Source organism: Pseudogymnoascus destructans (genome assembly GCF_001641265.1).
Source record: "Pseudogymnoascus destructans isolate 20631-21 unplaced genomic scaffold scaffold_36, whole genome shotgun sequence".
NCBI lineage: Eukaryota > Fungi > Ascomycota > Leotiomycetes > Thelebolales > Thelebolaceae > Pseudogymnoascus > Pseudogymnoascus destructans.
The window spans coordinates 4,861-28,827 of NW_020167555.1; the positions used below are offsets into that span (position 1 = coordinate 4,861).

A 23,967-nucleotide genomic window follows, 5' to 3' on the forward strand; every position below is an offset into this window, starting at 1 on the left:
TTTGATGGTACCTCACTATAAGATGGTATAGTCTAGGATCCCCAAAGACAGATGACACAAGATGGTGTGCCCCTCTGCCACTCGAGACTGAGCTGTGTGCTGGCGTGAAGAAAGTGTGAAGAAATGTTGGGTGGTTGTTGCGAGAGCTCAGGTTTTGATGGTACCTCACTATAAGATGGTATAGTCTAGGATCCCCAAAGACAGATGACACAAGATGGTGTGCCCCTCTGCCACTCGAGACTGAGCTGTGTGCTGGCGTGAAGAAAGTGTGAAGAAATGCCGGGTGGTTGCCGCGCGAGAAGGAAAAAATGTGTAAAGGACTAAGTTTGGACTTGACGGTAGAAGTTCTGATATAGACTGAGACGAGCCACGCCCGCTAGCTGCGTGGCAACTCACATGACTGACCACCCCATCAAAATTGGGTTGAAAAAAAAAACGTCGAGATCCGAGGCCGGGAGGAGCATGGCTGCGTTCGTCTGGGCGAGGGCTACGCAGTTACATGAAAAGGGGGATGGATTTGATGGCATCTCGCTAAGAAAATGGCGATCTCGGTTAAAAAATGCCCCATCTTCTAACCCTGGTCGGGAGAGGCCATGGCAGTGGTGTGGACATGGGAGTTGCATGTTGGGATTCGTCCTTGCCAGTCTCACCTGGGTATGTAATTATAAGATAATCGTACGAGTATCAGAACTAGAGTATTGCCTCGAAATATCCCAAGGGCTAGTCTGGTATTCGAGCTATGGGGGTCTATAAACGCTTCCGATTAATTGGGGGTGATGGGGAGGGGGCAGCCCATGCCCTAAACATAGCAACGATCAATGTTCGGGAGTGTCACAACCAAACGCGGTTAGGCGAAAACCTTAAAAAGATGTCAACCCTACATCTCGAGTTCGACGTTTAATATACAGCTTATATTGCTGTAATAATATCATATGTATTGGCGGTATGTGTCATCGTCAGTAATTTAATGCAGTTCATATCTCGTCGAGGAGTGTGATTATTATAATCCGTTCCAATTTATTTAAATTGCAGAGAATAATATTTCTCAACTCACGACATAATTAATATGGCTCTATGGCTACAGTCTATATTATAAATACATGGCGCTACCAGTCGAACACCCATTCGCTAGTTTAATATGCCTCGAACTCGAGCAGCGCTGCTGCTGCGATCTTTACCCCCCAGATGCCCTTCCCACCTGCAAACTCGGCCACCTGCCCACACCATGACAGGAACACATCCACGTCATTCTAACTAACCCTAACACTCCGTCCTTCGACACCGCGAACAGCAGCAGGCACCAGCCCAGTATCTCGCCCATGGGCGTCTCCGTGTCCGGCCGCAGGTACTGCTCGCAGATGCTGTTGATGTGCTCGAGCGTGCTGCCGGCGCCCGACCTCTCGAGGTATGCGGCCGTGCTGAAGATGAGCAGCTGCACAGCCCAGATCAGGCCGGACAGGCAGCTGTTGAAGTTGCCCGGCTCCTTCCACGACTTGGTGCGTGGCTTGACGCTCAGCATCGCGCAGAAGCTGAGGAGCGGCGAGCTGAAGCGGTCGCCGCCGAACTCGTGGCAGACGAGGGCCATGCAGAGGGATCGGAGGGCGTCGTTCAGCGCTAAGCGGTCTCCGTCGGCAGCGCACTCCAGGGCGGCCTCCCAAGCTGTCGTCTGCTCGTCCGTCAGCCGGATCCGGTCCTCGGGGCACCTGCCCTGGTCCGCGCTCAGAGGTGGCGTGAAGTGGCTGCCGCAGTAGGCGACGCGGTAGCAGTACGCCATGAACTGCTTCCAGTACCCAAAGTTTGTGCGCAGTGTGGATGGCTCCTTCTTGGGGTCGAAGCCGCGCACCCTGCCTGCCCTGCAACTGGCTGGTGCCGATGAGGTAGGGGCGCCATGGAAGCGGCTCAGCGCGAGCTGCCTCGCACGTCAGCATGCAGTCCGGCCCGTCGAAGCACCAGCCGTGCACCTCAGCGAGGATCTCGTCCATGACCTCGAGCATCAGGAACAGCTCGGGCTCTCCCTCATCTGCGCTCTTCGGCAGTGCAAAGGAGGCGTGCATCTCGTCCTTCTCTAGGCCCCGCACGTGGTTCTCGATGCCAGTCCGCCTCAGCCACGGGACCGCAGCCGAGGGGTGGCTGTCGAAGCCGTGCACCTTGTTGCCCTCCGTCTTGATGTCGTCCGCTACCATGGTCGCGTCCGCGTCGGCCAGGTCGAAGAAGGCCTGCTCCTGCGGCTCGAGGGCGATGGCGGCAGTAGCTGCGTCCCCTTCCGCCCTGTCGTCGTCTGTAACCACAAAGTACCGGACATGCTCGGTCTTTGCGAAGAAGGTCTGCACCGTGCATCTCTGCCACGCGCCACCCTCACTCTGCTGCGACGGCTTCTGCCCGTGCTCCCGGGACACGTGCGCCCTGATGGCCGGCCCGGACCGGGTCAGGGTCGGCCGGCTGTCGTCGCAGAGGATGCAGGAGAATGCCGGATGGCGGCGCAGTCCCTCGATGGCGATGCAGGGCTGGTCTGGCAGGGCGACCTGTCCCGGGGGCCGCAGCTCATGCGTCGCGAAGAGGTCGAGCAGGGTGCGCAGCTCCGGCCCCTTGAGGTCGTGGGGTGGGTGCCTCAGGTGCCACTCCTGGCTGGCGCGTGCGGGCATGAGGCAGGTCCCGCAGTCGCGGCAGAGCAGCACCCCGTGAGTTGCGAGGTAGGAGAAGCTGGCCGCCATCCTTCCCTTGCGCGAGCGGTGTGTGTGCGCTATTCGCCCTTCGTTGCATACTCTGTATGCGTGCTTGATGCGCCTGCGCCGTCCCGGGGGTCTCCCAATTTGCTGCACAATAATCGCTCCACAATGGCCCGTGCGCGCGCGAGCGACAGGGGTCGCTCGCGTGGGGATTCCCAATTTGCACTACAGATACGGCCGCTTCTAGGGGTAGGTGTTAACCTCTGACTTACCCCTGAGTGTAACGCTGACTTCTAAACGATAGAAGACACAGAGGTTCTCTTGCGTAAAGGTTTACTTATCAGAGGAGGCAGGGGATCAGACACAAAGGCTTCAAGTAACACGTTACTAGTATATAACAAATACTGTATTGAGTTGAGCACGAAGCTCCTATCTAAGGAAATACTATCTACTTATATAGTGGCGTCGTGCCTAGTGGACTCTTGGGAACTCACTCGAGTCCTCGGCAGTGTTTTCAGTAGTATTGCCCGTATACGGGAGGCTCTCGTATACGGGCCCGTATTATACTTAAGTATTCATACGACCCGTATCATAACACCTCTTCGCCGCTAGTATTATACTTAAGTATTGCTGGCCATACTTCAGTATTATACTGGCAATACTTAAGTATTTCACGTGATCCTTTCACAATTTTCAGGTCGTCGTGAAAACTCTGCATTTTATCCTTACGTCTTATGATTCAGCCTACATCATGGCTTCTGAACCTTCTGATGTTGTATCTACTATCGAAAGTGAACAATTTAATCAGTTTGAACAGGATACTACAACCTCATCAACTATTGGCTGCTCTATTCCGTCCCAATCTACCTCCCATACTACGTCAAAGGTAGCTAAGCTATGCACATCACCGATATGGGACTTTACAAAAGTAGGACATTATGAAATAACCTTCAATATCTACGGCAAGGAGTCCTGGTGTTGCAAGTTCTGTTCTAAGGAGTATACTGTTGGTGGGGGCACTAATATCATCATCAAGCACTTAAAGGAGCGCCATTCCATTGACTTGAAAACACCACAAGAGCAACGCATTGATGGATATCAATCCACAATAGCTGTAGCCTTTGCCAGGCCACACACAATCAATCATAAACGCCGTAGACTCAACGATGTCACTGCTGTTAGGCCTTTAGATCCACGTGTTCTTGAAGATCTCTATGTGCGCTGGATAGTAGCATGTGGAATTGCATTCCGAATGGTTTCAATCCCCGAGTTCCGCACGTAAGTAGTATTACCTTTCATGATTTAAGGCTTTTATTAATATATATATAGCATGCTTCACTATTTAAATCCAGCCATCAATGAATGGCTGCCTCATAGCTCGACAACAATTCACGATTGGGTCCTTCATAAATATACAGAAGAGAAGGTCATCATTCGACAGGCTGTTCAAGCTGCCCTTACAAATATACACTTTACAGTGGACTTATGGACTTCTCCAAATTCCCTTGCAATCCTCGGCATTGTCGCTCACTATATATCAGCAACTGGTAATCTAGATAACTCTGTTCTTGCACTACGAGAAGTTAATGGCGAGCATTCTGGTGAGAACCAAGCTGTGGAAATTCTTGATGTTATCAACGACTATGGCATTGCTTCAAAAGTTGGTTATTTTGTAATGGACAATGCAACAAATAATGATACAATGATCAAGGAGCTTTCGAAAAAGCTGAAAGAGGAGCATGAGATAATATGGGACCCTAGGCGACATAGATTACGGTGTAACGGCCATGTGATCAACCTCGCTGTTCAAGCCTTTCTCTTTGCAAGTGATGAGGAGGACCTCTCACAGGATAATAATACGGAGCTATTGTCGTCGCCGACAGAAATAGAGATGGAGCAGTGGAGAAAGAAAGGTCCACTTGGTAAACTACATAACATTGTAGTTTATATCCAACGCAGCCCACAACGTATCGCCAGCTTTAAGTTGATGAGCAATAACCTATGTTTGTTGAGAGATAATTCAACACGTTGGAATAGCTGGTATTCAATGCTACAACGGGCGCTACGGGTACAACATGCTATAGAACTGTTCTGCGTAAAATTCAAGGAGAATGAGAATGACCTCCGTAAGTACATATTTATGTCTCTTAAATTTAATTATTTACTAATATTTAAGTAGTTTCACAAGGGGACTGGCAGGACCTTCGAAATATGGCCTGTATTCTCAAGAACTTTGCAGATGCAACACTTGCTACAGAAGGTTATGCCTCGAGCATTGATTTAACACTCCAATCGATGGACTTCTTACTTCACGTGTTTGAAACTGCGAAGAATGATTATGCAATGGACCCGTTCCTTGGTCCTTGTTGTAATGCTGGGTGGAAGAAGTTGGATAAATACTACAGTATGACAGACAGGACTTCGGCATATACAGCGGCGTTAGTATTATGCCCACAATGGAAGTGGACTTACTTCAAATCAGAATGGGAGGCTGATTGGGTTGCTGAAGCACGTGTCAAGGTTGAGGAGCTGTGGGTCAACAAATACAAAGCATTGGCAGTTAGTGCAGAGATCGCAGAAGTTGAAGGTGAAGATACTGAGAAGCCGCTTTCGAATGAGTTTCTTACATGGCGTACACAAAAGCGGGGTATTGACGTTATTCAAGATGAATATACTCAGTATTTACAAGCCCCAATTGTTAAAACTGATGATGCGAGAGCATGGTGGGCTGAGCCTACTCAACGGGCTACATTTCCAAACTTAAGTGTAATGGCATTAGATTTGTTATCAATACCCTCAATGTCTGCAGCGCCTGAAAGGCTGTTCTCTGGTGCGAAAATCACGATTTCCGACCGTAGGAACAGGCTAGGTATTATGGCAATTCAAGCTGTTGAGTGCTTGAAGTCTTGGTTTAAGAAGAATAAGAGTACAGCTTTGCCGTTTGTAGATGATGAGCTGTCAACACTCCCAGATACATTGTTGCAAGAGGCAGCGATGACTATGATATCTAGCTAGTTCAATATGTTCTGAAATTCACAGGGTTATAGAGTATACAGTTTTTACAGCTTCAATTTTTTTTAACATTACATGAAATACTTAAGTATTGCCCGTATTAATACTTAAGTATTGATACAGAGCTCACTAGTATCATATCAAGCTTCACCCGTACCGTATTGATACGGCCCGTATCATAATGGCCCGAATACTTAAGTATTATACTAATGGGAACACTGGTCCTCGGAGTCCTGGACTCTTAGGACTCTTCTCATCATCCTGCGAGTCCATCACGTGCCTAGTGGACTCCTGGGAACTCACTCGAGTCCTCGGAGTCCTGGACTCTTAGGACTCTTCTCATCATCCTGCGAGTCCGTCACGTGATACTTTCGGAACTACTATTCCCCGCTGCCCCTCCAGGTACCAGGGCCGGTCTCATGCGACCTCCCTCCTTCCTGTCCTGTAGTTGGCCAGCCTTCTTGTTCCGTTGTAACAAAGTGTTACTCGACTTTCATTTATGGGTGTTATTGCATCATTTATCGACCGTCATTGGAAAATGCAAGAGGTCTTGATTGGGTTTGAACCTATATATACAGAGCATACTGGTGCTGAGTTATGTGGAATACTTGAAAAAGTTATCACAAGGCAGCATTTAGAAGGACGAATTATATCCATTATGACTGATAATGCGTCAAACAACACTTCAATGATGAGAGATGTGGAAATAATGCTTGATAGTATTGCAGACAACGAGCATTTCATTGGAGGAAAAGTACAATTCCCCGTCTTCACCACGTCGGACTGACTCATGTAGGCCTTCAGGCCGTTCAAGCTCCCCATCATCAAACCATTCTCCGTCCTCATCCCGAAACAACCCATGTCCGCAGTTGTAGAGTCCATGTTCCAAAACTGCAGTCTCCTGTATGAAATCCGAAACTGGATTAAATACCATATACTTCGAATAATCAAACTGCTCCATCTGCTCCTCCAACTTTGTAACAGACGAACTTGAATGGATTTTCAGATTTGGAAAGTAACCGGTGTGATCGTCTATGCATGTGTTGGCATCCACTGTTTGATACAATAGTGGTTGTGCGACCCATTGCGTGCCTTGAGCAGTTGTGATATCCCTAATAGATCGATGGATTGCCATGAAATCAGGCCGAGGTGCCACAATGATATCATTGCTATCCACACACCCGACCTGAGTAACACCTGAGTAGAGGTCCAGCTGATATACGATTATCCTAAGACAATATACTCCGTCTTTATCGATTGTCAACCCAGGGAATCGAAAGGTTCCGTCAATGGGAGACTGAATGAGTTCTCCGCTGAGCTGATCTGTAACATCTATGCCATTGCAGAGCAGCGTCGCGATAGCATAGACGTTTGCCATGTCCTCGGGCTGCAACAGCCGTACCACGATGGGGGTGAACAGTTCTATTTTCCGCCGAGTGAGTTCTGGCGGTTGTACTAATATGGCGAGCATTTGATGGAGGGGCAGGCTCGTACTCCATGGACCCATCATCGTCCATAAGTCGAATGACTTAGCAGCATTTGGCTGCTGAGGCGCAACATCATTCATAGCGGTCCATTGTTCAGTTTGTGTTGACGTTAATGCGTTATTTGCGACAGGATCATTACTAGCGCCGCATTCAATTTGGTGTCCCTCAGGCAGGAACGTACTAAATCCTCGTATGAGGCTCGGATGTCCAGCAAACAAATCTGATATACGGTTGATGACGTTAGGAATGTCGATTCTGGTTAGGCATTATGTTAGTATGAAAGTGTGATAATGATGTCAGCATGATTAGCTAGAAGACTCACACTTGACTCTTGAAATCCTTCAAGATGTGGAGAAAAGTACTATAGATATCCGGCTTGTCGACGAGTTGGGCTTTGACTTGGTCAAGATAGCTACGAGCTTCCTGGGAAATTATTGTTAGTGATGTGTTGGTTTTCTTGTCTATTGCACGACTCGTGCCGAGGAAGGAAAGAAAATGTTTGGCTTCAGTTGCAAGTTAATCCGTTGAAACGGTCAACAAACTTTATCCATCTCTGTCACAGGAACATGGTGGGGGTTGGGTTTGATATCGCAATGAAGGGGAAATCTACACTTACATCTAGTTGTTTCTGAGTTAACGCTAGAGCACCCTGAGCTAAATATGCTGGATGTGCAACTCCACCAGGTGGTTGCGATGGACCCATCTTCGTCCTTATGCCCAACTGCTCTGATAGCATTCTGGTTGACGCGCCGATCTCATGTATCGTCGATGTGGCAACAGGCTCCGATGATTCCGTCGGCGTATTCGGCGGGGCAGCCGGCATTTGATGGGACATCTCTGGAGCCTTGTTCAACCTAGGGGACTTAGGTGGATTGATGTGCGTGATGGAAGTTAATTCGTTTCTTGTGACAGGATGACCAGTGGCGCAGATGGCATTAGCTCCGCTTTCAATTCGGCAGCTTGGAGGCAAGAATGGAATTAATCCTTGTATGAGGTTCGGATGTCCAGCAAATAATTCCGAGACACGGCTGATGAGATCAGGAAGGCCGATTCTGGGTAGCCATTATGTCAGTATGAAAATGTGATAATGATGTCGGCTTGATTGGCTAGAAGACTCACACTTGACTCTCGTAATCCTTCAAGATGTGGAGAAAAGTACGATAGATATCCGGCTGGTCGACAGATTCGAGTATGACTTGTTTAACATAGCTAACAGCCTCCTGGGAAACTATTGTCAGCGATGCGTTGACTTTCCTGTCTTCTGGAAGATTCGTGCTGAGGAAGGTAACGAAAATGATTGTTCGGCTTCTGTTTCAAGATACTCCGTACAAGGTCGACAAACGTTCTCGGGCCACCCTCAAAAGAGCGCACAAGACCTGATTATGCCACGCAGAGCGCTCACACTAACACATCCACCAACCACAGAAATGTGGTGGTCTAGAGTTTGATATCGTATAGAAGGGGAAACTTACACTCGAGGTATCTCGTCGTTCCTGACCTAGCGCTGGAGCACCCTGATCTGGACGTACTAGATGTGGAACTTCGCCAGGTGACTGCGATGAACCCATCTCCATCGTCGATATGGCAACTGGCTCAGATGATTCCTTCGGGGTATTCGGCGGGGGAGTTCGCATTTGATGGGGCATTTCTGGAGCCATGATCAACACAGAGAACTTAGGTGGATTGATGTGCGTGATGAGAGATAATATGGAGTAGGTGATAGACAAGATATATCGGCGGTAAGAAGCTTGAAGATGATTGACGAGCTGGAGATTGAAGAGGTTTGTGATCGGGTTTCTGCAAAATCGCGACCCTTATATATTCCTCAATTCTTCTGCCATCATGTCAATGGAAGACCAAACCCCCTGCAAACCAACAACGGCCGCGGAGTTGAGGGAAGCCGATCATCCTTCGTCCAGGATCACCAGCAGCCCACGGTTGCAGCACCATGCAGTGGCCGATTGAAAAATAAAAAGGTCCAAGAGTGCATCATGCAAACAACGCGGGGGGAAGCACATATCTGCAAGACAGTGTTGGGGGGGATTCTGACGAGATCGATTAACCTTGCAGCAGTGTGGATATTCCGTACGGACGATGCGGGCAATACATGGGAGTATTGATGAAGCTTTAGTGAAGTCTTTCGTAGCTTCTATGGAGGAGCCCAGCCAGTTCGAGTTCCAAGAAAGATGTGGCTTGTGTGCACGATCCCAGTGTTGGATTTATCGATCAACGCGTATCAGTGGGGGGAGCAGCCCATTGAGGTGACGAATTGATAGTATCTGGATCGTTCTCATTGTCGCATTTTCGAAGAGCTTATAAGTGTTGTCATATGGGGACTAGTGCAAGTTGATAGTGGACCAAAGTTTCGTAAGTTTCGTAAGTTTTGTAAGTTTCTGGAGGTTTCGTTCCAAGACAGTGGCGCTGTTGAAGAAATTAGCACCCAACGAGTCTCAGATTTGACACGACCTTTGTCAATTATTTCCAGGTGAACAAATAGTACTGTTAGCATGATGGAAATAAATATGACCTTCTCCGCAGAATCATCCTCCATAATGACAGTCCTGCCGTGTTGTCCACATTCTTCATTTCGAACATGCCTGCAATTCGACCGGTGAGAACCAAACGCTTTGATGTCCCAGATCCACAACCAAACTCTCCCAATGAACGGTTTTTTGACGTGGTTCGCATTATCTCTCTCTTTATTCTCCTTTTTGCTAAAAACCCGCAGCTATGGCGCTGGTCAGCGTTGGACGACGCTGTAGCCTCAATTTGGATTGATGACCTTCAGGTCGTACCTGAGGTACCATCAGCCACGGACATCTCGATCTTGACTCTACATCAAACCCAGACTGAGAATTCGAACTCAAGGACGAACAGTCTCCCGTCTTCAAATACCATGGACACCTCGATCTTGACTCTACACCAAAACCAGAGTGAGAATTCGAAACCAAGGACGAACAGACTCCCGCCTTCAAATACCATGGATACCTCGATCTTGACTCTACACCACCAAAACCAGAGTGACAGTTCGACACCCGATAGACTTCCGTCTCGATCCAAGAAATACTGGCCTCTCAAGTTCTGCTTTCCAATTTGATCCTTGTCGAAGAGTTGGGCTCAATTATGAAGAACGGGATTCGAGTAAAGGGCCGTGAGTGTTGGTTAACAGGTACAAGTAGGCTGCGCACTGGGTACTCACGAGTCGAGTAGTAGAATTTTTACTCACCCAGCTGAGTTACTCGCTCATGTCCCGAGTATTGTTGAATGAGGATTACTCACTTGCTGAGTACCTAGTATGGGTCTTGGCAACTCAGTTATATCACGTGTTTGATTAGCCATTACTTATGTTAAAAACGGGGTGCGACTTCATTGATCAAGACGCCATAACTCCAACTCCATTCCCATATTGTTGATGTCCTATTCCACACTATAACCTTTGGCCTTTAGGTACCAGGTTACCAGATGGTTGCCAGAACTCATCTGACCTTCATTCCTGGGTGAGAGACATTTCCATCGATTAAGCCCACAGCTTAAACATCATATCCTGCAAACGCCGAACCAATATCATACCCTTTGCCTGAATTGTCACTCTCTTCGCATGAATAGCGAGGAGGTTTGTCACTATAACTGTTAGTATGTCCCTGTCACTATGTTTAAACATCATACTCTCAAATTCTCGAATGAGGAAGCATTCAGCAGCTTCCTAAAGAGCTAGGATAGCAGATTGCTGGAAGCGAAGATTGGACTTGAAGTCTTCTGTGATTTCCCTAACAAGACGCTGGAATGGGAGCTAGTATCAAGTTGCTGTCTTCTGATATCGCGGAGAGCCTTGGTGCCTATATGTTTATTAGAGAGTTCTGGTAATCCTCTGGTAATCCTCTGGTAATCCTCTTACTAGACTTTGTGCAGCGCGTGGCCTTCTGAGCATGATTGTTGCTAGCTTGAGATGAGCAAACTGGAGCTTTTCTTGCTGTGCCCACAGCCTTTTCCTGTCCCTTTCCGCCAAGCCCAGAGCCAGCCCGTAATCCAAGTGGCATCCTTGGTGCTATGCCGCCAGTTGATCTCCTAGCAGTTTGCTTGGTACGAGTCATTTGCTAATATCAAGGTGAGTTAGTAAAGTAAACACAAGATAAAGAAGTAGATCAAAAGATATGTGTACTTACAGTGAGTTTGTAGAAAGAATATTGCAGAAGAAGAGTATAGTAAAGAGGTAGAGGTTGAAAGGTATGTGTTTTATATGAAGGTGCGCATTGTGGTGTTGTTTTTGGAACAGTAATTCTTTGTAGGTGAATATTCCTTCACAAATATTTTTGTTTGCAACTTTAAAATAACCACGACCTTAGAACCACCTTCCTTGGTTACTCTCCGATCTACACATTCTTCTTCCCTTTTGAGCCTTTACCTCTTCACTAGGACTTCAACTAAGTTTATTATCTTGATTCTATAGCCAGAACTTCTGGAGATCTCTGCTAATCACGTGTTTAGTTAGTATGGCGAAACTCAAGGCACATGAAGAACTCTCCACTAATGCGAATACTATCAAAGCTCGCAACTGCGTCTCCAACCTTACTGAAGATGAGAAGGCTGTTCACTTAGCACTCAAGGCTGACCATGCTGATCTGAGCTACTACTTAAAGAAGTTATATAAGTCTGCAAAGTGTAAGGATGCCTCCTTACCTAGATACTCGAAGAACCCGCCTCAGAGCTGTTACGGTCACCACAAGCATGAAATCCGACTCGGTGTGGTTTCGGACCAGTAGAGGAGGACATAGCGAGTTACACTATAGTGGGGGACAGTAAGGGTGTAGGGTTCAGGGTCGATGCGGACCTGTTGCGGTGGAAGGTTCAGGGCTAGGGTTGGGATAACTGAGTCGGGCCCGTTTCGGGTACTTAAGGAAACAAACTTAACGGGGTTCCCCCTTCATCTTTTTTGTATCCTTCGTAGTAGACCTATAGGATAGCATCCTTTTAGCCTCCAACTCGCACTCTCATATGCTATTACTGTGAGCTGGGTGCCCTGTGTCATTACACAAAGTATATCGCTGCCTCTACTGAAGACAAGACACGTCTACAGAATGAATTGAAGGTTGAGCGTATTTGTGTTCGGTAAGTTCCTTCTGGTAATCTCTGGTAGCCTCAATCTAACTATAAACAGGACTGAGAAGGGTACCCATGCATCTTGCATTGTGAATCAGAAAGTCAAGAATATTAGCGCCTCTTCTTCTCCACAAGCCCCACCATCTACTCCGCCCAAACAACTTCTGTCTGAGCTTGCTGCATTTGAGGGTATCTCAAGTATTCCAATCGATGACAATCATAACAGCGAATGGGAGGATACTGAGGTTGAAGACGATTTGGAGTTGGAGCTTATGTTACAGCGCGAGATATTTTAAATGACGAGGCTGTTCTACCAGATGAGCTTTCCGATGAAGAGATCACTAGCACCCAGGCTCTCTTAACTCAAGCGCACATTGATGTATGCTACCTCATAATCTGGTAATCTTCTGGTGATACTAATAGTTGATAGGCCCATGAAGAGTCCAATTTCCGCAAGTGGCAACATTTCTGGGATAGCTGTATCCACTCATATACGAGAAAGGCTGGAAAGCTGAGAAAGAAGCCTGAGCGTCTCTTTGAGTATATGCCGTGGATTGATGTAGAGGAAGGGTACGTCTCTGATCATCCTAGCAATCTTCTGGCAATACTAATTGTTTATTATAGCACTTTTCACGAGGTTATCCCACCACATAAATATTTCTGTTTGTACGAGCAGGCAGTTTGGAAAGTGGGCCTAATTACCAGGACCTGTGCAGTGGTACCCAAAGTCTTACAATCTTGTCGACAATGGATGGTTGCAAATATCCACTCATAGTTCTAGCTTCAAAGAGGCGTTCTTACTTGTCTACTCTAAGAAGTTTGATAAGGAAAAGTGGGCTAAGGTATCAGCTGCACAGGATATGTTGTTCCTGGAGCTAGAGTAGAGGAGAACTTGAGTTGCTAAAGTTATAGCGCTGGAGTACCTTTCGCGTTGGAAAACCAGGTATTTAAGTACTTCATCGTAGCCAGACTTCTGGTAACCTTCTGATAATCGAGCAATTTGCCAAATGCCATCTCAGTACTCAGAGTTGTTTGATTCTGACAGTATTCTCAGACTCTTTTCCGTCTTCTCAACGACTATCCTCATTAAATCAAGTCTGTAAGGACACAGGGCACCCAGCTCACAGTAATAGCATATGAGAGTGCGAGTCAGAGGCTAAACGGATGCTATCCTATAGGTCTACTACGAAGGATACAAAAAAGATGAAGAGAGGAACCCCCGTTGGGTCAATCTCCTTAAGTACCCGAAATGGGTCCGACTCAGCTAACCTGCCTTAACTCTTATCATGTGACCGTAACCTGCCCGACTCAGATCCTTTCCATCACTGAGGGACAGGCATCCTTACAAAGTCCCTGCAGGCCTTGAATATATTGGCAAGTTAAACCAATTCGTCAAATGGACTAAGGATACACACGATATATTCATTGAGTGGTGGAAGCTATCACGATGGTATGAACAACACTCAGATCATACTACAAAACTCCTTATGAAGATTGCATGGGATTCAACCAACTGGAGTTCTCAATACTGGAGAAGTTATCACCAAGGAGCAGACCGGCTTTCTGGAGAACCATGTGTTATTTGTACTTATTGTTCGAAGGCCCTTACGCATCCTGCAATCAAGTCTGCTGGCCCAAAGTCTATGGCAACACATCTTGCATCAGACATTTGCAAAAAGAAGTCACAGATGGGAAGGATAGTCTCTATCAAATGCGAATCAATCAAATGCAACCTCAACAAGTAAGGATTACCAGATTATTACCAGAATTATGTAGGTTAATACCTATAATAAGATCATATTCTCACACAAGAGACATTTTATGAACAAGTTCTATACACAGTTATCTTGACTCATAGCTCGTTCCGCTCAGTCGAGGATCCTCATCAAGACCCTATAAATACTTTAGGTATTAGTAGGTCTGGCCGGCCTCATCAAGCAAGGTGGAGGGATGTTCTTAAGCATATATAATAGATAATAGCGTTCTAATAATCTTCTGATAATCATGGTACTTAGATAGAGGAATATACATGATTCGTTCTCACAGCTTACTAGAGATGGCGAGAGTGATGCTAATAGATGTAATACTTTAACTTAACCATAAAACAGTATTAATCGTATGAGGGACTGTTCACATGATGCATAAATCTTACACGTGATAGCCGAGTACTCACCGGGTTTTTACAGAGTAACTGAGTATTGACCTCACTCACCGAGTCGAGTAAAAGGTTCAGCTACTCACCCAGCTGAGTAACCCACTGAGCGAGTGAGCCGAGTATTGAGCGAGTAGTGCGCAGCCTAGACCGTGCCTTCTCCGACGCCAGCCTACATCGGGTCTTGTAGTGGTGGTTCAGCATACGACCATCGCCTCAACAATGGCTATCCTTGTGGACCCTTCGCTTCAGTATCAGATTTTCACGACTTTCTTGTGGTCCCTGTGGCCAGATGTCCTCGGCAAGAGCTTGTTACATACTATCGCCAACAACTTGCAGATAATCATGGGGTTGTTTTTACTCACGCGGATCTGTGCGGGGATCATATATTTGTCGAGCCAACAACTGGAATAATCACCGGGATCATTGACTGGGAGATGGCTGGTTGGTGGCCTGCATATTGGGAGTATACTAAATCACGGTTTGGTAGTAGATACCAAACATGGTGGAAGACACTGATAGCTCATGTTCTGGACCCACACGAGCGTGAGCTTCGATCGAAGAAGATCTGCAGCAGTTCTGAGTGTGAACCCTGCCCTGAACGCGTATGATACTATGAGATCAAATCTGCAAAATGGGTTTAATTTGTCTGCGATAAAATAGCCCGTCCCCTGAAACGCAAACACAAATACTAACAACACCGCTACTATGGGCTGGCGCTGATCCTCCCGCGCTAAACAGATCCTCCTCAAATATCGATTGCCTTTACTACTTCTGAACAATGCCGGTCGCATATAATGCCGGAATCGCACTGTTGACAGTCCACTCTGTGCACTTTATCATCGGCGGCCGAGCTTCCCCCGGCTTGTAGAATGAGCCGTCAGGTTTCATTTGCTCCGTCTTCATGGTAGCAATGTTGAAGTGCTTTTGTTTTGGGGGTGGGGGCTGGGCCTCGAGAACTCGATTCATTTCATGAGGATAGTCGGTTGCTTTTATTGTGCCAAGGTATTCCTTCGCGAAGAATGTTTCCGACACTTCGGGTCGCTTGCCTGGCTTTGTATCGTAACGCATTCCAGAGGTGATGTCGCCCGTAACGTGATGAATCATTCCACTACCGTCGGCCTGCGTTTGCACAAAGATAACATTGTGGTACCTCGGACTTGGCATATCGGGATCTGGTATGGAGATGGTGTACTTGATTTTATAAACGTTGTAAGACATGATGATCCTTAGTTGGCAAATTGGAGTATCGAACTCAGAGGTAGTTTTGTCGGCTGATTTGAGGATTTTAGCTGCGTCGGCAGGAATGAGCCTAGCAGTTTTGCACGAAAGATAGCGAGACAGAAGAGGTTTCGGATTTGTTGGGTGATCTGGGAATGGTATTTTGAAGATACAAGAGAAAGAGAAATGATTGAGCCTTTATGCACCTTAGTTGGGTTTGGAGACTTGGATTCCTGTTGACGCCGGTTGGTGTGGCCATAGGGAATGGCCATATTCAAGCGCTTACGTCGCAGGGGCTTGTTAGACAGGTGTTAGTTCCAGCGCATATAGATTCTCGAAATAGTATTTGCAGCCGTTTCAGCAAACGCTTGTTCAAGGAAGGCCCTGTCGCACTCCGGAAGTGCCGTTCCATTGGATAGACTAAGCGCCAGGAGATCACACAATAAAACGGCAACTACTGCTAGCCATCTTCATATTGTATACACCAAGTGTTGGTTGGATTTTCGGTGGCGTGGGAATCCCAGCTAATTTGGTTCCACTTGGCAATTCTGACTGACTGGTTTGGGCACTCAAGGTGATTCACAGCACAGTAGGAATAAACAAAACCCAGCCCCAAACTTGTTCAAAAACCAATGACCAGCTTCGGTCCGATGTTCCTCCGGCTTGTGGGGGTCCAACAAAGAGCGTGATCGACTGTTATGACAACATCTGCTAGCTTATTGGCGAGGTTGGCGCTGGATCACTGACTTAGCCGATTGGTGTTTGAGCGCAAACCAAGCTGTTGAATTTTATTGGGCCGTAGGCCCGGACGCTACGACCGAAACTACTCCGTAGTTTCATGATACTGCTGCCTAATATTTAAGCCAGATACACGTTACGCAGCCTCGATCCTGCACTAACATAAGGAAGCAAAGGAGGCAAAAGAGACAACAGAGACTTGCACATTTTAATAAACTAGGCTAGTGCTGGACTAAATTCTCATCTCGAAATACATTCTTTGGCTGGCGGTAGAGAAGGCTATTATCACGACGAAAATCATATCGGGTGTCTGCTGTTACCAACGATCACATTTCACCGGTTTTCACAATGGCGCAGCCTTTTCAACTTCCATACTTCAGGGATTCCAAGGAATTACCTGCGCCTCTTCCCTCTGTTGATGAAATTCATTCGTCACCAAATATCCTTAAGGGACTTGAAGCTTGGGCAGACAGGAAAGTTGTGAGGGTAGGTGAACATTTTATCGCAAAATACAGTCCTTACAACGATCAAATAGAAGGAGAGAACCTTCTATTCATTGAGCAAAACCTTCAAATATCGGCTCCTCGATTATATGCAATGTGGAAAGAGCCTGATGGAAGGCTTTATATTGTCATGGAATATCTTCAGGGAGATACACTCCAGTTTCTGTGGCCAAATCTTCAAGAATCTGACAAAGTCCTCATTCTCTCAAAGCTACGAGCCATTTTTAACCAAGTACGCACCCTTCAGTCCCCTGGCTTTTTTGGGGGCATCAACAAGAGCCACATGCCACATCATCTATTCTACTCTCCAGCGTACGATCCGAAGATATCCGGCCCCTTTGGAAGTGAGAGTGACCTCGTTCTGGGGCTAATATCGAAATCTCGGCTTAACGCAGAAGACCGCAAAAGGCATTCTTATCTGGCTGATTTCTTCGAAAACCAGCTGTTGTTGGATCTTGTTGAAGAGGATCGCACATCGACATTTACCCACTCTGATTTACAGATGAAGAATATTCTAGTCAGGGAGATCTCGTCACAGGAGCTTTCGCAGGGGAAAGACTATGATGTGTCAATTGTGGACTGGGAATCAGCGGGGTGGTATCCTAGCTACTGGGAATACGTCGCAGCCTTTTTTGCGTTTACGTGGGATAGTGACTGGTCCAACAGGGTGGCTGATATTGTGGACGCCTGGCCCGCAGAAGCGGCAATGATGAAGATGATATACCAGGATCTGTGGCTCTAGAAGCCGTCTCATCATCGAAGTCTCATACTTTCAGAAGATCAAAACGATATTTCACTTAGCCGACAACATAGCACAAGGGAATTCACGGAAGATAAAACCCATTCAATTAACAATCCTTCCTGAGCCTCTTTGATTGCTTCGTTCGGATGAACCATTCATGAGATATTACGTAACGGATCGGGCGTGGTCACGTGCTTCTGTCAGCCCACGCGCCAAGTCGCACAGTTTGTATGGATTTCCAAGGTCCCTGGTGCAATATATGTCATTAAGTAAAACTAATATCTATCGCCAAAGCGAACTCATCTCTTATGTATGCAAATGCTTGCTAGCCCTAAGATACAATGCAATGACTTCCTCCATCACCTTGCCTCAAACTCTAATATTCGCTCACAGTGTATGGTGTCTTCCTTCTCCCATGAATTCTCAATCTCTGGACGACCCTTCCACTTAACAAAATATTCAGTCTTCCCTCTCCGTTCTCGCTTCTTGAGTAATTCCACACCAAAGTTTCCTTGATAGCTCGCCTCAAAATCGCCAACGAGATCCGAACTGATGTCGTCCTGTTCCTGCCACGTATTTTTATCATCACCAAAGCCTTCCCACTTCACGAGGTACCAAACCACATTACGTGTTGTCGACTTGGCAAGCAGCGCTTCAACCTCACAGATCTCATCTGTATCGCTTTCGGCTCCTTGGCTGCTACAACGCGGCTGCACTGCTGTATGCTCTTTGTTCCCAGTTGATAGTATGCTTCTGTGAGCACCCTTGGTGGAGTCGGCAGTTGCTGCTACAAATGGTGTGGAAGGAAGAGCATCTCGAAGCTGTGGATCAAGCAACTCCATTGAAAAAACAGATGGATATGTTCCCCCGCTTTCGTTAGCTGAGTTCGTTATCTTGCGTTTCTTGTACTTAGACGTCTGCGAGCGGTTCTTCAGCTTTGTGCAGTAGTGCACTTGCAACGTCCCTTTAGTCCTTTCCGGGAAGTACTCTGCTATTTCGTCCCATGGCAATTTGTCTTTCTCTTTCAGCTGTATCAACAGTTGGTCGTCATTTTCTGAATATGTCGAATGCCTGCCAAGTCTCCTCACAACTCGTTCTCGCAAATGCGGCCGCTCCCTGTCTCTATCGCCACTAGAGGCGCTGCTGATGACATCTTGTGCCTGCTCTATGTCGAGAGGGAATGGTAACTCCTTCTGGGAAAATTTAAGGCAATACACTATTCCCGACTGGAATGTTTGTAGTGTAAGGGAACCACCGATTGGTATCTCGTGACTCTCTAGCGGGGAATCAGACGACGTCGCTCCTGTCTTTGGAGTTGAGACCTCAGAGGAATTGGCCATAGCAAAAGAAGCCTCTTTCACATTGCTGGGGCTCATGTGTGCAGAGCTCTCCGTGCTTTTTGCCCGCCTCGGCCGTTTTAGTCTCCGCTCCTGTATCTCAGAGCCAGCGGTGTCGCTATCATTAACGTGATCTCCACCATTAATAGATTGGCTCTTTAGAGGGAGATCGAAAGAGACCGCTGTTCCTCCCTGGCTTAAGACATCCCAGATATCGGTCGGAAAAGTAACGTCTTTCACATTACGGAAGTTTGTTTGTGCAGAGCTATCCGTGCTCTTTGCCCTCCGCCGTTTTAAATGCTGGCGGGGTTCTATATCAGAACCGGAGCTATCATTGGCGTGGTCTTCGCCATCAGTACCATCTATGCTTCCATCCCGATCATCGCTGCGCGTCATCCCAAGGCTTAGTTCAATCTTGTCCATATGGTCGTTCTCTGCAGAAATGTGATCATTGTTATCCCTTCTTGATTTTGGCTGATATTTATCGATCTTGCCTTCGTTCGTTGGGATTCCTTCGGTCACAGAGATAGCACTGGTTTCTTGAACACTAGCCAAACCGATGGGACTCTCTATATTTTGAGAGGCGAGCAATAGGTCGCCATTCATCTCCGTTGCAATTGTAGTATCGTTTTGAGATAAGATAGATGAAGCTTCCACCTGACGGAGTCCTTCGTCACCGGTGGGTTCAGCTACGCCAATGTTGTATGTACTGCGAGGTATATATGCTGTGTCGAAAGTTGGGTGACTGTGTGATAGTATCGCATCACGCATCGTCAGGTCGAGTGGAGTTCCATTCTCAACATTGTCAAACTCTCCATTACTGCCCACGTCACTATCTAGAAGGATAGGCTTATCTGTAAGACATCAGCAACGTAGATTATAATCATTGGGGAACTTATTACTGACCCTGGCTTGTGCCCCATTTTACTTGATTCGAATCTGTCGCGGGCCCGTAGACGCTGTCAAGGTTTTCGACCACGTTGGCGACGTCTCGATTCGCAGCTAGTAATAGGGGTTTGCCAATAGAGAGGATTTCTGTCTCTGCGTTGCTGACGACGGCTGCATCTCTACTGTCTTGGTCCTGTGTGATTTCTATATTTGGTCAGCTGCTTGAGTCACAAAGAAACATAAAACACATACCTTTTATGCCGTGTAATGACTGACCTTGATCAGGAGGCAGTTCTGCCTTGTATGAACTGGATGTGTTCTGAGGCGCGCCATGCGTAGTTGTCCCTTTGACCTCTTCAAAACGGGCACTAGCTATAGGCGGTTGAAAGTAAGTCGAACCAGCACCAGCTTGTGAATGCGAAGGTGGCCAAAATGTCGAAGGCGGAATAGCCACAGGACGTGGTGGTTGATAAAATTGTTGGCTGTCCCACTGAATGGAAGTCATCTTGAACTTTGATATTGGAGGAGATCTATGAACTCGCAATCTGCTGAGGGACGCCCGTCCTATATATACTCGCGAGCTACGGCTAGCGCCTGGAATCCAGCCTACAGAACACCCGTGGCAGTCACCCAACCGCTTCGCTCACTTTTGGCATTACGTATGAGGTTGCTGGATGGTGTAATCATCCCATGTGTGCCAATCTTCCGGATCGATAGCTGTGAAGGCCGCGTCCTGAATCAAAAGAGTGGGAACTCTGGCGAAAATGACTCCAGGTTCGGTGATCTGTCCGTAGAGGCTGAGCTTTGCTGCCCCAAAGTGGCACTGTTCTGGCTGCAAAAAGCAGATCGGCGACTCCGAGACTAGGCCTGTATCAGAGCGTTCCGCTATGTCCCTTTGACTGTGCGCAGGCAGGCGAAGGAGTGACTGACGAAAATAGACTGTTCCCTGCATTCTGAGCCTTCATCGACGAGTATGCTGAAGCCCCGAGTGGCTCAAAAGCGGAGAAACGAATTCGACAGCGACGTTTTTCGATCTTAGCGCGTAACATGGCTTAGCTCCTCCTCCCGATTCCTCCATCCGACCCCAATCAGCCCATATCAACCCCCGCTTCATGGATGCAACGCAATCAAGGTGTCATAGCAACCTTGCCTAACCCGTCATCATTGTTGCCGCTGTCATGCGCTGTTTTTGCCATTGGCCAAGCCACATTCCCACATGCATGGGCAAGAATCATTTCTTGTCATGTGTTCCATCCACCCTGATCCAACCGCGATGATGCCGACACTTCAGTGAGGTCCACCAGAATCCATAATGTCGCAGCCCGATATTGGTTGTCAGAGACAGGACATTGTTGGTAGTCGAAAAATTCCTGTCAGGGGGATCCTGGATATCGCAACGCTCAGCAGTATAGCGTCCGACCAAATTTGAGCGACGACGTCCGATGTAGGTGTTGTAATTCGAGTGGGGACAGACGGCGGAAATTGCTCTGGACAGACCGCCAGCGCGTTGCCGTCGCCCTATCGCCGAGAACCAGCCAAGTTCAGCCTAGCTGACTGCCTTGCATCCTCGTAAATGGCCGAGACAACAGAATGATAGGCGCATGACGGCCTCGAGGAGGTCGAAGACGGGTAGAGCCGGAGCATTCTACGGATGTAGTTACATGCTGCGAAATTGGTAGGCAGAGAAGGGGGCAGTGCAGCCGGGAAGGCGCGGACGGTGTGGGCCAGAGCTGAAAGTGTGTGATGGAAAGGAAGGAGGGAGAGTGCGGATAGAGGAGCGGGGGGCAGCGACTACTTATACTTCTGAGGTTGAGGAAAAGCGGCGTGGTGTAGATCGGCAGGCAGTAATGCCTAAACCGAGCACGCCAAACCAGAACGGGACACCGCCAAACCCGAAGTAGCAGCGCTAAATCCAAGCGAGCCAGGACGCTGAAATGCGCACCCCGCTTGCCGTCGCATAGTTTACTACTACTACTCTATAAATGCTTACTACTATATATCTACTAACGTACATGTATAGCGAAAGCGCCAAACAAGCGAAAGCGCCAAAATGATGCGGTGACCAAACCCCCCAACTAAATGTTAAATTCCTCAACAACAAAACATGCCCCATAAAAACGATGAAAGCCAATTAGTGCTAGCTATCCAGGCTATGCAAAGCGACCCAAAGTTACGCCTTCGAGTTGCTGCTAGGATCTATTCTGTGGACCACCGCAAGCTAGGTCGTCGTCTAGAAGGTGTACCTTCACGACGCGATATCCAAGCCAACTCACAGAAATTAACTAACCTAGAGGAGTCCGTCCTTGTTCAGTATATACTCGACCTAGCTGCCAAAGGGTTTCCTCCTCGGCTGTCTGTTGTTGAAGATATGGCAAGTCGACTACTTGCAACATGCGACGCGTCACGCGTTGGGTCGCGTTGGGCTTCAAACTTTGTTAAGCGGCGTGTAGAGCTCCAGACACGCTTTCAGCGCAAATACGACTACCAGAGGGCTAAGTGCGAAGATCCAGAAGTTATTAATGGCTGGTTTGAGCTTGTGCGTAACACAATTGCGAAATATGGTATCGATGAAGCAGATATCTACAACTTTGATGAGACTGGGTTTATGATGGGCGTTATCTCAACTGCTATGGTTGTAACAAGCTCAGACGGGCGGGCAAAAGCAAAGAAGGTACAGCCTGGTAATCGGGAATGGGTTACAGTAATCCAAGGCGTTAGTTCTCAAGGTTGGGCAGTACCACCATTTATCATTGTTGCAGGCAAAAACCACCTTACATCTTGGTATGAGAATAGTGGATTTTCAAGCGATTGGGTGATTTCTGTTACTGAAAATGGCTGGACTACAAACGAGAGAGGCATGGATTGGATTCAGCACTTTGAGAAGCATACAAAGGCCCAGAGTGTTGGTGGTTATCGCTTGTTAGTCCTTGATGGTCATGAGAGCGACCACTCAGATGAGTTTGAGGAGTACTGCAAGGAACACAACATTATTACGCTTTGTATGCCTGCTCACTCTTCTCATCTACTCCAGCCACTTGATGTTGGCTGTTTCGGCCCGTTAAAGCAGGCCTATGGTCGGCAAATTGAAGATATGATGCAGGCTCATATTTCTCATATTACAAAGGATGACTTCTTTCCTGCCTTCCACGCTGCTTTTAACACTACAATGACGGAAAGTAACATTCGAGGCGGGTTCCGAGGGGCAGGGCTTCTTCCATTTGACCCTGAGAGAGTGATATCTACACTTGATCTTAAGTTAAGGACACCAACGCCTCCAAGCTCCCGCCCAGGTACTGCTCAACCTTGGGTTTCTCAGACACCAAACAACCCAATTGAAGCTATGTCACAGTCTACATTTATTAAAACTCGGATTTCACGCCATCAAAATAGCTCTCCAACCTCAATCTATGCAGCTGTTGACCAGTTTACAAAGGGTGCATCGCAAATAATGCATCAATTAGCACTGCTAAAGGGAGATAACCAAAACCTACGACAGGCAAATGAAGTACTAAGCAAGCGCCGGAGAGCTAGGAAAACACGACTACAGCAAGGAGGATCACTTAGTCAACAAGGGGCGCAAGAGCTACAGGATGAGAGGGATGTTGTGCAGCAGGTAGAGCAGGAAATAAGGGCAAGCCGTGGTCGGAAGCCAAGGGAAGAAACCCGTGCCCGTCGCTGTGGCAAGTGTGGTGAGACTGGGCACAATGCGCGCACGTGTCAGATTGTAATAGACACCTCTGAGGAAGAGGACTCCGAGTAGTTTCAATTGATTTCTAATGTTGTGGTAGATTTATCGCAATGTTTGTCGTGAGGGTAGATAATTTTGGCGCTTTCGCTTGTTTGGCGCTTTCGCAATACATGTACGTTATATAAAGGATAGATAATATTATTTTGAAGTAAGTAAGATGGTAAGAGTTAAGGTTGAAAGAAAGAAAGCAGAGGGAGGGAAGGTAGCAGATAAGTTAAGAATTTGATATAAGATATTTGAATTTTAGGATTTTAGAAGAGAGGGAGGAAAGTTAGAAGGAGGTTAGTGTTATAAGGGTGTGTTATATAGGTGTAAATGTAAGTGGGTAATTGTAAGGGTGTAAGTGTAAGTGTAAGGGTGTAAATAGAAGTAGAAG

General features: G+C 47.2%; 6 protein-coding genes across 6 annotated transcripts; 3 read left to right on the top strand and 3 right to left on the bottom strand.

Annotated features, from left to right (window-relative positions):
- Positions 1-6,363: 6,363 nt before the first annotated feature.
- Positions 6,364-8,823, bottom strand: VC83_08996 (uncharacterized protein; the record flags this gene model as incomplete). The annotated part of the gene is made up of 5 exons (XM_024472536.1): positions 6,364-7,420; positions 7,488-7,588; positions 7,782-8,217; positions 8,285-8,385; positions 8,638-8,823. The coding sequence occupies 5 exons, from the start codon at positions 8,821-8,823 to the stop codon at positions 6,364-6,366; spliced, it is 1,881 nt and encodes a 626-aa protein (XP_024319771.1).
- Positions 8,824-9,758: 935 nt separating this feature from the next.
- Positions 9,759-10,262, top strand: VC83_08997 (uncharacterized protein; the record flags this gene model as incomplete). Its single annotated transcript, XM_024472537.1, has 2 exons — positions 9,759-9,845; positions 9,894-10,262. 2 exons carry the CDS (start codon positions 9,759-9,761, stop codon positions 10,260-10,262), a joined length of 456 nt encoding a protein of 151 aa, XP_024319794.1.
- A 1,393-nt stretch (positions 10,263-11,655) lies between these two features.
- VC83_08998 (uncharacterized protein) lies at positions 11,656-13,146 on the top strand (the record flags this gene model as incomplete). The annotated part of the gene is made up of 6 exons (XM_024472538.1): positions 11,656-11,824; positions 12,223-12,271; positions 12,321-12,451; positions 12,544-12,641; positions 12,693-12,832; positions 13,044-13,146. 6 exons carry the CDS (start codon positions 11,656-11,658, stop codon positions 13,144-13,146), a joined length of 690 nt encoding a protein of 229 aa, XP_024319775.1.
- Positions 13,147-15,182: 2,036 nt separating this feature from the next.
- Positions 15,183-15,635, bottom strand: VC83_08999 (uncharacterized protein; the record flags this gene model as incomplete). Its single annotated transcript, XM_024472539.1, has 1 exon — positions 15,183-15,635. One exon carries the CDS (start codon positions 15,633-15,635, stop codon positions 15,183-15,185), a length of 453 nt encoding a protein of 150 aa, XP_024319774.1.
- Positions 15,636-16,515: 880 nt separating this feature from the next.
- On the bottom strand, positions 16,516-21,593 carry VC83_09001 (uncharacterized protein). Its single transcript, XM_024472541.1, has 3 exons — positions 20,096-21,593; positions 19,862-20,047; positions 16,516-19,809 (listed from the first exon to the last, which is right to left on the bottom strand). Exons 1-3 carry the CDS (start codon positions 20,346-20,348, stop codon positions 17,978-17,980), a joined length of 2,271 nt encoding a protein of 756 aa, XP_024319793.1. The 5' UTR covers positions 20,349-21,593; the 3' UTR covers positions 16,516-17,977.
- Positions 16,722-17,618, top strand: VC83_09000 (uncharacterized protein; the record flags this gene model as incomplete). Its single annotated transcript, XM_024472540.1, has 1 exon — positions 16,722-17,618. One exon carries the CDS (start codon positions 16,722-16,724, stop codon positions 17,616-17,618), a length of 897 nt encoding a protein of 298 aa, XP_024319789.1.
- Positions 21,594-23,967: the final 2,374 nt, after the last annotated feature.

Coding starts and splice junctions, on each gene's coding strand:
- VC83_09001 (XM_024472541.1), bottom strand. CDS start 20,348: ATGACTTCCATTCAGTGGGACAGCCAACAATTTTATCAACCACCACGT. Junction 20,048..20,095: donor GTCATTACACGGCATAAAAG/GTATGTGTTTTA, acceptor GACCAAATATAG/AAATCACACAGGACCAAGAC. Junction 19,810..19,861: donor AAAATGGGGCACAAGCCAGG/GTCAGTAATAAG, acceptor GATGTCTTACAG/ATAAGCCTATCCTTCTAGAT.